This window comes from Sminthopsis crassicaudata, chromosome 3 (genome assembly GCF_048593235.1).
Source record: "Sminthopsis crassicaudata isolate SCR6 chromosome 3, ASM4859323v1, whole genome shotgun sequence".
Taxonomy (NCBI): Eukaryota; Metazoa; Chordata; class Mammalia; order Dasyuromorphia; family Dasyuridae; genus Sminthopsis; species Sminthopsis crassicaudata.
Window position 1 is genome coordinate 7,300,385 of NC_133619.1, and position 13,015 is coordinate 7,313,399.

At 41.6% G+C, this 13,015-nt stretch overlaps 1 protein-coding gene across 7 annotated transcripts in view; it reads right to left on the reverse strand.

Moving 5' to 3' along the window:
• The window catches only part of LPP (LIM domain containing preferred translocation partner in lipoma), a 576,448-nt gene that overhangs the window by 341,417 nt on the left and 222,016 nt on the right, over positions 1-13,015 (reverse strand). For all 7 annotated transcript variants that reach the window (XM_074297900.1, XM_074297898.1, XM_074297901.1 and 4 more), the window contains one exon: positions 578-690. In XM_074297900.1, the coding sequence (XP_074154001.1) occupies positions 578-690 (113 nt within the window). The remainder of the gene's footprint in view (positions 1-577; positions 691-13,015) is intronic.

Consider the following 13,015-nt stretch of genomic DNA (forward strand, 5'->3'; position numbering starts at 1 on the left):
TCCTTGCGTGGCCAGGAGCTCTTTGGCATCAGCTCTCCTCAGCGCCTCGGGCAGGAGAAGGCCTCAGTGAGCCGCTACCTGCCTAAATCTGGCCCACAGAGGAGAATGCTTCTGAAGAGCTGTCAGTGACCGAGAAGCATGAAAGTTCCAGGACCACATTCAGGGCCTCTACCCTGAAGTCTCCCTTCTGCTGACAGACGCCATTATCCTCATCCACTTACCAGAAAATGAAAAGCAACTTTTGTGGTCAAAGAAAACAAGCACAAGCAGTTGACTAGAAACTGCCCCAGGAAAATGAGAAGCTTGCACTTGTCAGACTTTCTTCCTGAATAACCACGCCGTGGTCCAAACCAAACCGGGGAGTGCAGGAGGCCCAGGACGCCAGCGGACGGGCTAACAAACTGCTGGCGTCGGAAGGGGTTCGGAGTTGGGCATCGGGTCTGCAGCTAAGTAAGAGGTGTTTGTGGGTTTGAAATGCTCCCTCTGGCTGTTTCCCGGCTCATCCCTCCCAGAAACACAGTTGCTGATGGTGGTGCTTTGTGAGAAGGATTTATTGCCACAGTGGGCCAAAACTTACCTGCACGTTGAAAACACCTTCATCGAGCGGCGGAGGCGGGGGGAAGGAGCCCGAGCCAGGGGCTACGCTGCCAATGTCATCCAGAGGGGGAGGCGGAGGGGGCAGAAAGTCACCTGGAGCCAAGAGAAACACGCACACGTGGTTAGGATGGACCGATCTCGGCTCGCTTCTTTGAAGGCAGCCATGTGAGTTACTGGGTCTTTTCCTACTCTCAAGACTTACTGTCTCCGATAACAGAATTGAAAAGTCCCTTAGTTTGGAGTCAAACAAAATGGGAGGGGGGTGGAGAAGAAGGAGAAAGAAGAGAAAGGGATGGAAGAGAGGGGAAGGGAAATGAGGAAGAGGAATGGTGCTGAGAACTAAAATCTACATGGTATTTAAGGATCACAAACAATTGACGCTTATCACCTTTGACCTCATGTCAGTTAAAACTCGGTACTGCTGCTAACTCCCAGAGGGACCTGGGCCAAGGCCATCTCCTTGGGTCCCCTGTTTTTTATCATGAAGATCACGTCCTTTCCCACCCTAAATCCATAGTCCTAAAATCTCTATGGCCTAGGATCCAAGACAGTCAACTAGGAACTCTGAAGCAAATTTCAAGGGATTAATTGTAATTATAAAATAATAAATAAAGTCCATTTTCTACTGAGAGATTTCACCTAGAACCTGAAGAAAGAGCTTGATTTTTGCTGTGGGGAAGGCAACACCTGGAATTAAGGACAGTGGCTAGCAGGGACTTAGCAAGTGTGGAAATGCCCCTACTCAAAAGGCAGGCCCCAAAGCCTTCCCCCTCTTAAGGATCCCTGATCTTGATGATAGACTTTTTCACAGAGTCGTAGGATCTAGGATCCCAGCATAAGGGCCAGAAGGGATATGAGAGATCCATTTTAAAGAGCAATAATCCATTTATTATGCTTCCCTTTGGTTATAAGCTAATGAGAGTTATTATCTGTTGGTCATGACATTGGGTTGGACTTAAGCCATTTGGAGGACACATTTTAAATGTCCCTCCTCTAAATGCAGGGGAACATGGCCCCTCTCAGTGCAGTGATTCGTCATTTTATCTACTTAAATACATACACATACACTCAGAAACACGCACACTCCCGAGGGTCTGAGGCTGGTGTCTTAGAGGGAGGATCCTTTCCCATATAGACTGCACGAGACCGCCTCTGAGTGCTGTTCAGCTCTCAGACTGAGGGACGCTGGCACTCTGGCCTGGATTAGAAAGCCCACAAGGAGCCCAGGTAATTATTTGGCTTCCCCAGCCTGGGAAGAATGCCTTCTCAGAAAAAGGAAAGAAAATGGCCACTCCCGCTCTGTCTGAAAGAGAAGGCCTTCCCCTGTCCCGACACTCGCTCACCCCGGGCCCACAGATTCTCTATTCACAACCCCTTGCTCCCCAGTCATTCTTTTCCCAGCATTTTTTGCGCTTTCCCCAACGCCCCTGCCTTTCTAACCTCAGGGAAGGTGAGCTTCCAATCTCCTACTGGGTGGGAGGGGCCCCGCTTGGACCACTATTGCCTCGCCACGTCTGTGACTGCCAAGGTCCTCAGCCGACCTCCAGAACTGGCCGCGGCCAGGCTGGGCCATTGTGCAAGGTCTCCCTTACCAAAATTCCACTGGTCTTGGGGGCCCTGTCAAGCCCAGATGATGAATGACCATGAATTTCATTTTACTATTGGGCTGACAAATGGCATTTCCAGAAGGGGTGAAAGGGAGGGGACCCACAAGACCAAATTGTTGCCAATTCAATTCAGAGGATAATAGGTTAATCTGCAAGGGGGAAGAGGGAGAAATTCTACCACTTTGTACATGGATTTTTTTTCTCCTTTCTCAAACATTTTTCTTGCCTTGATTTGACCCCTGGGCATACTAGAAACCAAGGTAAAAGGAGGCACTGCTGGGGAGGTGGGGGGTCACCAAGAGTCCTGGGGAGGATCCAACTCCTAGTTAAGGGCAGCAGACAAAACAACTGATGTCAAGAGCAGGTGGTGAAGGAGGAAAGCATTTTAAGTGGATACAGAGCCCCTCTCCTTCCTCCCGAAGAAGAGAGAGAGAGAGAATGACAGTGCTGATCGTAAACTATAGAGCATGTACAGGGAGGGCTGCTGCTGGGATTGAAAATTTACATAGAGAGAGAGAGAGAGAGAGAGAGAGAGAGAGAGAGAGAGAGAGAGAGAGAGAGAGAGAAAGACAGGGAGAGAGACAGAGAGAGAGGCAGAGAGAGAGGTTGACAGACAGATGGGAGGAGAAAAAGAGAGACAGAGACGGAGAGAGAACACTAGTGTTGTTGTTATACTTTGAAGTTTGCCAAAGCGATTTACAATAAGACATGAGGATATCATAGAATTATAGAATCTTGCATATGGAAGGGACCACAGAGCCATTCTAGTCACAACTAAATCAGAACAAGTCTCATTTATAAAATAATTCTAATAAAAAGAGCACTGAAACTGAGGTCAAGAAGAACTGAGTTCAAATCTAGCCCCAGTCACTTACTAGCTATGTGACCCTGGGCAAATCAACCTATTTGTTTCAATTTTCTAATCTGTAAAATGAGGAATAATAGAAGAACCTACTTCTCAGGGTTCTTGTAAGGATCAAATGAGAGAATAATTGCCAAGTGATTACAAACCAAGATAGCATCTGAAAAATCCTGGCTTATATTACTGAGGAGGAGGAAGAGGAGGAGGAGGATGACTTTTGTGGGCAGTTTGTCTTTAAGTTAGAAATGCCTTGATTTAGAATAAAGCTAAATTCATTTTTTTTTCCAAAAGCTTCTAGTAAATCTGTGCTTAAAATGCAGAGTACATTATTTTTCACCAACAAATACAACATTGAAAAAACTCATTGCATGCACAGCCAAGAAGGTGGACCATATAGGAGAGTAGTGAACACATCTCTCCCTAGAGCACACCACCTAGTGAGAGCCAGAAATGTATAGGTGCCCAGAAGACTCTCCTAAAACAGCTGCATAAAAAACCTGAAACTTGGGACAAAGCCCTGTCCACTGGGCAGCAGAACCCCATCTTAACATACTGTTAAAAGTCAAGAAATATGCTGGAAAATAAAGAAATTTTTAAAAAAAAGAAAAAAAAAGAATTCTGACCATTGAAAGTTGCTATGGTGACAAGGAAAATCAAAACACACACTCTGAAGAAAAAACAAAGTCAGAATTCCTGAGAAATAAAGAAAGAAGAAAGAAATAAAGGAAGGAAGGAAAGGAAAGGAAAAGGAAAAGGAAAAGAGAAAGGGAAAGGGAAAGGGAAAAGGAAAAGGAAAAGGGAAAAGGGAAAAGGGAAAAGGGAAAGGAAAAGGAAAAGGGAAAAGGGAAAAGGGAAAAGGGAAAAGGGAAAAGGGAAAAGGGAAAAGGGAAAAGGGAAAAGGGAAAAGGGAAAAGGGAAAAGGGAAAAGGGAAAAGGGAAGGGAAGGGAAGGGAAGGGAAGGGAAGGGAAGGGAAGGGAAGGGAAGGGAAGGGAAGGGAAGGGAAGGGAAGGGAAGGGAAGGGAAGGGAAGCAAAAAAAACCTTAAAAAAATTGGTCTCAGACTATGGAAAAATTCAAGAGGGATTTTAAAAATCAAGAAGAGAGGTAGAGGAAAAATTGAAAAGAGAAAAGGGCATGATATGAGACAACAATAAACAAATCATCAGCTTGGTAAAGGACACATAAACTGAAGAAAAAATATATATATCTTAATAAACAGACTAGGCCAAATGGTAAAAAGAACAAAAATTCAATGAAGAGAATTTCTTAAAAAGTAGAATTGGCCAAATGAAAGTTATAAAAGCTCACTGCAGAAAAGTTTTTTGAAAGTTAGAATTAGGCAAGTGAAGACTACTTTCTATCAAGAAACAAACAAAATCAAAAGAATTTTAAAAATAGAAGAAAATGCAAAATATCCTATTGGAAAAAAAATTAAATGGACAATAGATTCAGGAGAGATAATTTATAAATTATTGTACTATGTGAAAGTCATGATGAAAAGAAGATCCTAGATAGAAACATTCAAAAAATTGGGGCAGCTGGGTGGCACAGTGGATCGAGCACCAGCCCTGAATTCAGGAGGACCTGAGTTCAAATGTGATCTAGCTGTGTGACCCTGGGCAAGTCACTTAACCCCAGCCTCAGGAGAAAAAAAAAAAATTCAAAAAAGTATCAAGAAAAAATGCCTTGATATCTTAGAAACAGAATAAAATAGAAACTAAAAAACTCTACTGATCCTGAAAAAGATCCCAAATTAAAAACTCCCATGAATATTATAGTCAAATGCCAGACCTCCCAGATCAAGGGGAAAATACTGCAAGCAACCAGAGAAAAACAATGCAATTATCAAGGAGCTGTAGTCAGAACCACACAAGATTTAGCAGCTTCTACACTTTATGAGCAAAGGGCTTAGAAGATGATTTTCTGGAGGGCAAAAGAGCTAGAATTACAATCAAGAATGATCTTTACAGCAAAGCTGTGTATAAGTATTTGGGGTGGGGCAGGAATGGACATTCAATGAAATAGAGGATTTCAAGGATTCATAATGAAAAGACCAGAGTTGAACAGAAAATTTGACTTTGAAATACAAGATGCAAAAGAAGCATAAAAATATAAACAAATCAGAGAAACCATAAGAGATTCAATAACATTAAAATATTTAAATTCCTACATAGGAAAATGATATTTATAACTTCTTAAAACTTTCTTATTATTAGGGCAGTTAGAAGTAGTATATAGAGACAGAAAACAGAGGCGTGAGTTGAATGTGAAGGTATAATTATCTTAAAAAAAAATTAAGAGTTGAAAAAGATGAATGCACTAAAAAAGGGGGTGGTAAAGGGGTAGAATTGGATAAATTATCAGACATAGAAGAAGCCTGAAAGAGATCTTAGAGAGGAGGAGGGAAATGAGGAAGCACATGAGCCTTAATCTCACCAGAATTGACTCAAAGAAGGAATAATAAACATATTCTGTTGGGAAGAGAAATCTATCTTACCATAAAGCACTTAAAAAAAAAAAAAAAAAAAGGAAAGGAAAGGAAAAAGAAAAGAAAAGGAATTAGAGAAAAGAGGTGATGGGAGTAGATAAAAGGAACCACAGTTTGCAGAGTATGAAAAGGTGCTCTTTAATCACTATTGATCAGAAAAAAATGCAAATTAAGCCAACTCTGAGTACCACTATACACCTCTCAGACTGACTAAGATGACAGGAAAAGATAATGACAAATGTTGGAGGGAATGTGGAAAACTGGGACACTGATGCATTGTCGGTGGAGTTGTGAAATGATCCAACCATTATAGAGAGCCATCTAGTACTATGCCCAAAGGGTTATCAAACTGCGCATACCCTTTCATCCAGCAGTGTTTCTACTGGGCTTATATCCCAAAGAGATCTTAAAAGAGGGAAAGGGACCCACATGTGGCAGCCCTTTTTGTAGTGGTAAGAAACTGGAAATTGAATGGATGCCCATCAGTTGGTGAATGGCTGAGTAAGTTCTGGCATAGGAATGTCATGGAATATTATTGTTCTGTAAGAAATGACCAGCGGGATGATTTCAGAGAGGCCTGGGGAGGCTTACATGAACTGATGCTGAGTGAAGTGATCAGAACCAGGAGAGCATTGTACATGGCAACTAAATTATACAATGATCAATTCTGATGGAGGATATGGCTCTTTTTGACAATAGATGATTCAAGCCAGTTCCAATGATCTTGTGATGAAGAGAGCCATCTGCATCCAAAGAGAAGACTATGGGAACTGAATTTGGATCACAATATAGCATTTTCACTTTTTTGTTGTTGTTTGCTTGCATTTTATTTTCCTTCTGATTTTTTTTCCCTTTTTGACTCGATTTTTCTTGTGCAGCAAGAATAAATATGCATGCATATATTAGATTTAACATATATTCTTACTATGTTTAACATATATAGGGGAGGAGGTGGAGAGGAGGGGAAAACTGGAACACAAGGTTTAGCAAGGGTTAATGTTGAAAGATTATCCATTCATTTGTTTGAAAAGTAAAAACTTTAGTAAAAATGCTTATGGAATTTAAAAATAAATAAATAAGGTCTTTACCAGAAAAAAAAAAGAAAGAAAAGAAAATGGACAGATTAAAAAGAGAGAGTAGAATAAGTAGGAGGGAAATAGGATGTAAAGAAATACATAGCTGATAATCATGACTGTGAAAAAATTGTGATGAGTTTCTCTGATAAGGGTTTCATTTCTCATATATAAAAAAGCAATCAAATTTACATTAAAAAATAAGAGTTATTCCTCAAATGATAAATGTTCAAAGAACATCAACAGTTTTCAGACAAAGTAATCAAAGCATCTAAAGTGATTTAAGATGTTCTAAATCACTATTGATGAGAGAATTGCAAATTAAAGTGACTACTATCTCAAACCCATCAGATAGGCTTGTATGAAAAGGAAGATATATCTAAAATAAAAGGAAAGGAAAATGACAAATGTTGGAGGGGATGTGGAAAAATTAAAACACTAAGGTGCTTTTTGGTGAAACTGTTCACGGATAGCAACTTGGAAGCATAGCCAAAGGGCTATGCGTATCCTTTGACTGAGTAATACCACTACTAAGTTTGTGTCTAAAAGAAACAGAAAACACACAGGAAAAGGATCTATTTGTACAAAGTTGTATAGCAGTTCTTTTAATAGTGGCAAAGAATTGGACATCGAGGAGATGTTCATCAATTGGGGAATGACCAAACAAGTTATTACGTATGATTGTGATGGAATACTTCTGTGCTTTAAGAAACGATGAGCAGGATGCTCTCAGAAAAACCTACAATTCTTGCAGGAAGTGAAATGAGCAAAACCAGAAGAATACTGTATATACACAAATAGGAATATTGGAAACAGATGGACTATGAATAACTTATCTATTCTCAGCAATACAATGATTCAAGACAGTTCTGTAGGATTCATGATGAAAGGTGCTGTCCATCTGCAGAGAAAAAAATGATAGAGCCTGAATACAGATCAAAGATAGTTTCTCTTTACTTTCTCTTTCTTGTGTGTGTGTGTGTATTTTCTTTCATAGAATAAAATACATGGAAATGTATTTGCACATATATAATCTATGTCCAATTCTTTATCTTCTCAATATAGGGGGAAGAGGGAGAATTTGGAACTTAAAATTAAAAAAAAAAAAAAGTTAAAATTTTTACAGGTAATTTAAATTGAGAAAAAGAAAATGTGGAAAATGAGTTCCTAGTGGCTCATTCCCTCAAAGTGAGCCTTGGAGGCTTCTTGTCAAAGAGGCAGAATCACATGGATATGCACTAGCTTATAAGAAGAGACGAGTTTGGTAATACCGAAGTCCTAAGCTCAGCTGGAAGTTCCCTGACTTATGTAAGAGGTAGAAAATTAAGAAAAAATGGCCAAGGGGTTGGGCAAGAGAACATACCCACTGTTCTACTAAAGGAACTGAGACTCTTTATTACCAAGAAGTGAGAGACGACTTCCTCACCAATGGCTATATGGCTCTTCACTTCGTTGAGACACATCTGTTTCCTCATGGCAAGGGCCAACAGTCCAAACCCCAGCGTGAGGAGATGTGGTTTGGCTACAGCTCCATGGAAGGAGCCAGTCTGGGACTCTCCTCTGTTGAGCTGATTCACGGTCCCACTACTAGGCCCAGGACATAGCTACTGTCTCTGAGAGGCAGGTAAAGTATCAAAGTGGATTCAGGTGGAGGAAAACCGGTCATTGAGATGAGATGTGGTCAAAGGAACAGGGCTACATGATGGTATCATTGAAGGATCTGACCAAGGTTTATCAATCACATAGGACACAGGTGGGGATACTGAGGAGCCTTCCAAGAACAAGGACCAATAGGCATAGAGTTGCAGTTGCAGGTAGACCAGCACACCAGGTTGATGCACCTGCACAAGCCCATTTGTACAACTTGTTTGAGTGATTTTTTTTTTTAAATTTTATTTTAAGAAGAGAAGATAAATCTGAATCCTTTGTACCTGAGACCCTAGCTTCCTCCAAAGCTGATCTCAAGTATCACCTGCTGCACTAGTCTTTTTTCTCCCAGCAGCCAATGCTTTCCCTGACCAACTACCTTACATTTAGCACACACACATATATATACATACATACACACATACACTCTCTCTCTCTGTCTCTGACTCTCTCTCTCCCCATCCAATAAAATACAAATTCCTTGAGGGTTGGGCTTCTCATCTTTGTTTTAGTATCTTAGTACACACAGTAGGTGCTTAAAAAATGCTTGTTGATTAGTTTCCCAGAAATAATGAGTGGACCAAGCTTCAAATAAATAAAGGACCTAGCCACAACAAGAAGACTTAAAAAATAAAAAAAAAACAACCTCACCAGCCTCCACTCCCCAGTACAGTCTGGACAGAGTGTCTCCCAGAGAGAAAAGGACCCATTTGAAGCACCTCTTGCTGCCTTTCGAATCTATTCACTTTCCGCCGGCTTCGTCTACATAAAAGCACCAAATTGCTGTGATCTGCTCAAAATGTTTCCGTTTCCATGGTGCTTACTGAGTGAGCCATTCCAACTCTGCCTTAGCTCTGCAGCTAATGAATGGGGCAGCTCCAGAGGAGTTATTTAGTCTTTCTGAGCCTGAACGGCCTCATCTGAAAAACAGATAGAATAACCTCGGCCACATCTGCCACGAGCAGCCGAAGAGAAAGCCCAATGTGAGCTAGAGCAGGCTCTGGAAATGTCAGCTATGGCCGCTAGGTTCTGTGGACAATTAACCTCATTTAGGCGTAGCAACTGGTGAGACAAGACAGGAGTCAAAGACTCACAGAAGCTCAGAGTTGGAGGGGGTGTCAGAGGCAATAGAGGCAGATACATGACATCCCTGACTCCCATCCCTAAGCATGCCCCATTCAAATGACTGGGACAGCCATGGCTCCAAAGCCCTCCCACTCCAGACCATCTCTACTTCATCTTTTTCAAATTCAGTTCAACCACGTCTCTGCTCTAGCAAGGAAGCTCCGGTGGCTCCCTATTACCTCCAGGATAAAGCAAAACCAATCTCACTTTCAGAGTGCTTTGCTCTCCAGCCCCTCCCTTCCCTTTCCAGTCCTTTTACTCATTCTTCCTCCCTGACTCAGTCTCACAGGATCCCTGCTATTCTTCTCGGAAGGTACCCCCCCCCCATGCCAGGGGTACCTTTTCACTGACCGTCGCTCTCCACCTCTGCCTCCTTGCTTCCTTCACGTCTCCCCTTCTGTGAGAACCCTCTCCCAGCCCTTTCCAATTCCAGGTACTTCTCCAATTTATACTCTTATGTACATGGTTGTTTCCATGTTATCTGTGGATTTCTTGAGAGCCGGGCCCATTTTTCGTGTTATTTTGTATTGGGAGCACTGACCAGAGAGCCTGACACATAGGAAACATGTTTGAGACTTCTAAACAAGTGAGATCTGAAAGACTTGTTCCCAAACAGTCCGTCCTACTTAGGGACAGGAAACTCCATTCCCTGCTCTTTCTCCCATTAGTCTAGATGAGATTTTCTGGAACTAAGCAAAGTCAAATCCTACTTTGTTGGTGATCAACAGGAAGCCATCCCTTCCCTCCTTGGTCCTCTCTCCTTCTGGTCCCTCCAATGGCCCGTTCGTTGTAGGACGCCCTTTGTAGCTCCCCTACTCCCTCAGCCGGCCCCCTTGGGGCTCGTTCCCAGGTGTAGACTGCCCCGATGTGGATGCGGTACTCCAATCAGACAATCACTTGCCCCACCTGGGACACTGACTCTTAATGCAGACAAAACTCTGAGGAGCTTTTGGTGTTTCCAAGGCATGCTCCTAACTCATCTCAAAGCGCCAGTCCCCTACACGCCTGCCAGGCTTTTTCACAGGAACAAAAGGGCCACGAAGAATAAAGGTCTGTTTTAAATGGGTCACCTTGTGCAAGCAAACTCACAATTAATTAACAGCTGCATCATCTGTTCGTGGAAGGCCTTTGAGAGATGCTTTGAGCCCCTCCTAGCCCTAAAGCAGAGAAGTTCTCCCTGATCCCCAAGAGAGCATTTTCATTTCTGGCTCACGCTCTGTTCAAAGCTCTGGGCCACGCCGGAGTTAAATAACCCTCGGTTTTTATCACCTGTAAATTGCCGAGGTGAGGTTGAGACACACTAGAGAATCAGATCTGAAAGGATTGTATTTTGCCACGACACTGTGGTTTCCAGGGGGTCCATTTGTTGAATAATATCTAGAGCCTCAGCTGAAAATATTGAATAGATTTCAAATAATATGAAATTATGAGTACAGCCAAGCTCTGCAAATGAACTGGAACCAGGCTGTACTTCTGCACCAACCGAGTCTCATTTGTCTTGCAAAAACAAAATAATTGCTACCCAAACAGCAAACCACACTCAATGCATTCGGACTTCCAGAAGCATGTCCATGAAGTAAGTGGGACAATAAGTTGAGGCTCACACTTCAATTTTCGATTCGGTCACAGGAAAGCTCAAGGCCCTGTAACAATTGAACTGCCAATTCTTTTTGGCTTAAAAGTAAAATTAAAATAATAATCATCATCATTTCAGGTTGTGGAAAAAGAGGAGCCCTGAAGATATGATGTTCCATTATCCACAAGGAAAAAAATGGAACGTGTCTTTCTCTTGCTACTTACCAGCTTCCAGTTCTGTGGCAATCTGGAAACAAAGGCACAGTCCTCCGAAGGTCCCCACAACCCAAAACCTTCCTGCCCTCAAGCATGACAATTGCCACTAGGAAGAAGAAATACTTTATTGGGGAGGGGTGGGATGGCCATTCAGACATAAGGAGATGTCCTTCTTAAATTCCTCCCAAAAAAGGACCTGGATCCATACAGCTGAGTCTTTTGCCCAAGAGGAATCTGCTGATTTTCTGGGTTCCAAAGGAAGTACATTCCCTTGCCTCATGTCCCTTTCCTTCTACCCTGTCTCCTGTCTAGAAGCTCTGAAATCAGAATTTTCTACACATGAAAGTTTCCAGTTTCCAAGGAGATTGCTGGCTCCTAACCTATAACTCAATAACCCATTTGATATGAGGTTGACCCCTCATCAAACAGAAGAAGATCTGATCCCTCAGCCATTAGGACACAGAAGCTGAAGCATGAACCTTAAGGGATTCCCTCGTTTTTACCCCAAGCTAAAGACCATCGTGCACAAAATCTCCCAGGGGACATCCCTAGTTATATCCTTCCTCAGGCCTTTAACAATAATGAGGGAATGTTGATGTTAGGGGGGAAAAGGACCTTTATTTATGAGACAACCTGAGAGTAGAACATGTGAAATCTCATCACCATGCTTACTAGTTCGAGGTTTCATAATCAAACCTTCACAACTTCCTAAGTTGCCTCGTGGAGCAAAACACTCTTCCCAAAGCCTTACTTTATGCATAGAGGACTCAAGATCCAGGATCTCATGATTGCATTGTTTTTAGTTGCTAGTTATATTGAAATATTTCAGCTAAAAGTTAATTTGTTCCATTGTAGGCCTTCTATGTAGACAAATGTGAAAATACTCCAGAAAAATCAAATTCTGTGAAAAGCCAATTATTTTTTTTCTTTCTTCCTTTCTCCCTCCCTTCCTTCCTTCCTCTCTCTCTTCCTCCTTTCTTCCCTTTCTCCTTTTTTACTACTTTCTTCTTTCTTTCTAAGGAATTCTCAGTATCCCACAAGAGACACTCTTCATCCACTTGGTTTTTCTTGTATGAATGGTAAAACCTAAATCTTTTAAGAATTTGTGAACCTCTTCCAGGAGATTCTCCAAGGCTCTTTGGCTCAAAGGGTGCAACATCACCCTCAAACACATGAACCAGGAGGATTTCACCACTAAGGTAAAATCACAAGGCCCAAATAAATCTCAAACTCTCTGAGTCTATTTTCTCTTCTGAGTGAGATCAGATGATTACCTAGGTCCTTTTCAGCTCCAAATCTATGATGTCCTGATTACATTGTTTTTAGTTGCTAGTTAGGTTAAAATATTTCAGCTAAAAACTAATTTTTTTTTTCCCATTGTAGCCTTCTATCTAGACAAATGTGAAAATACTTCAGAAAAATCAAATTCTGTGAAAAGCCAATCATTTTCTTTCTTCCTTCCTTCCTCTCTCCCTTCCTCCTTTCTTCCCACTTTCCTTTTTTTCCTCTTTCTTCTCTTCCTTCCTTTTACATGAGCCATGTGCTTGTCTTTAAAAGTAACACTGAAGCTGTCAGGTACTTGCACTAAAAATTTCCGTCACCACCTGCTAGCTGAAATATTGCTTTTATGGATTTATATTGTATTAAAAGGTCACTGGCTGTTTAAGCCTACAACAGTTTTAATCATTCTAAAAGTCTCTTAACAGTAAGAAAAGGAAGCTCAGAACAAACAGCAGCAGGGACCCTAATTAAAAGGGCCAATTCATCTAATTTTATTTGGGGTTAATTATTCAGGATTCACTCTTTGATGTATAAGGAATAGCAA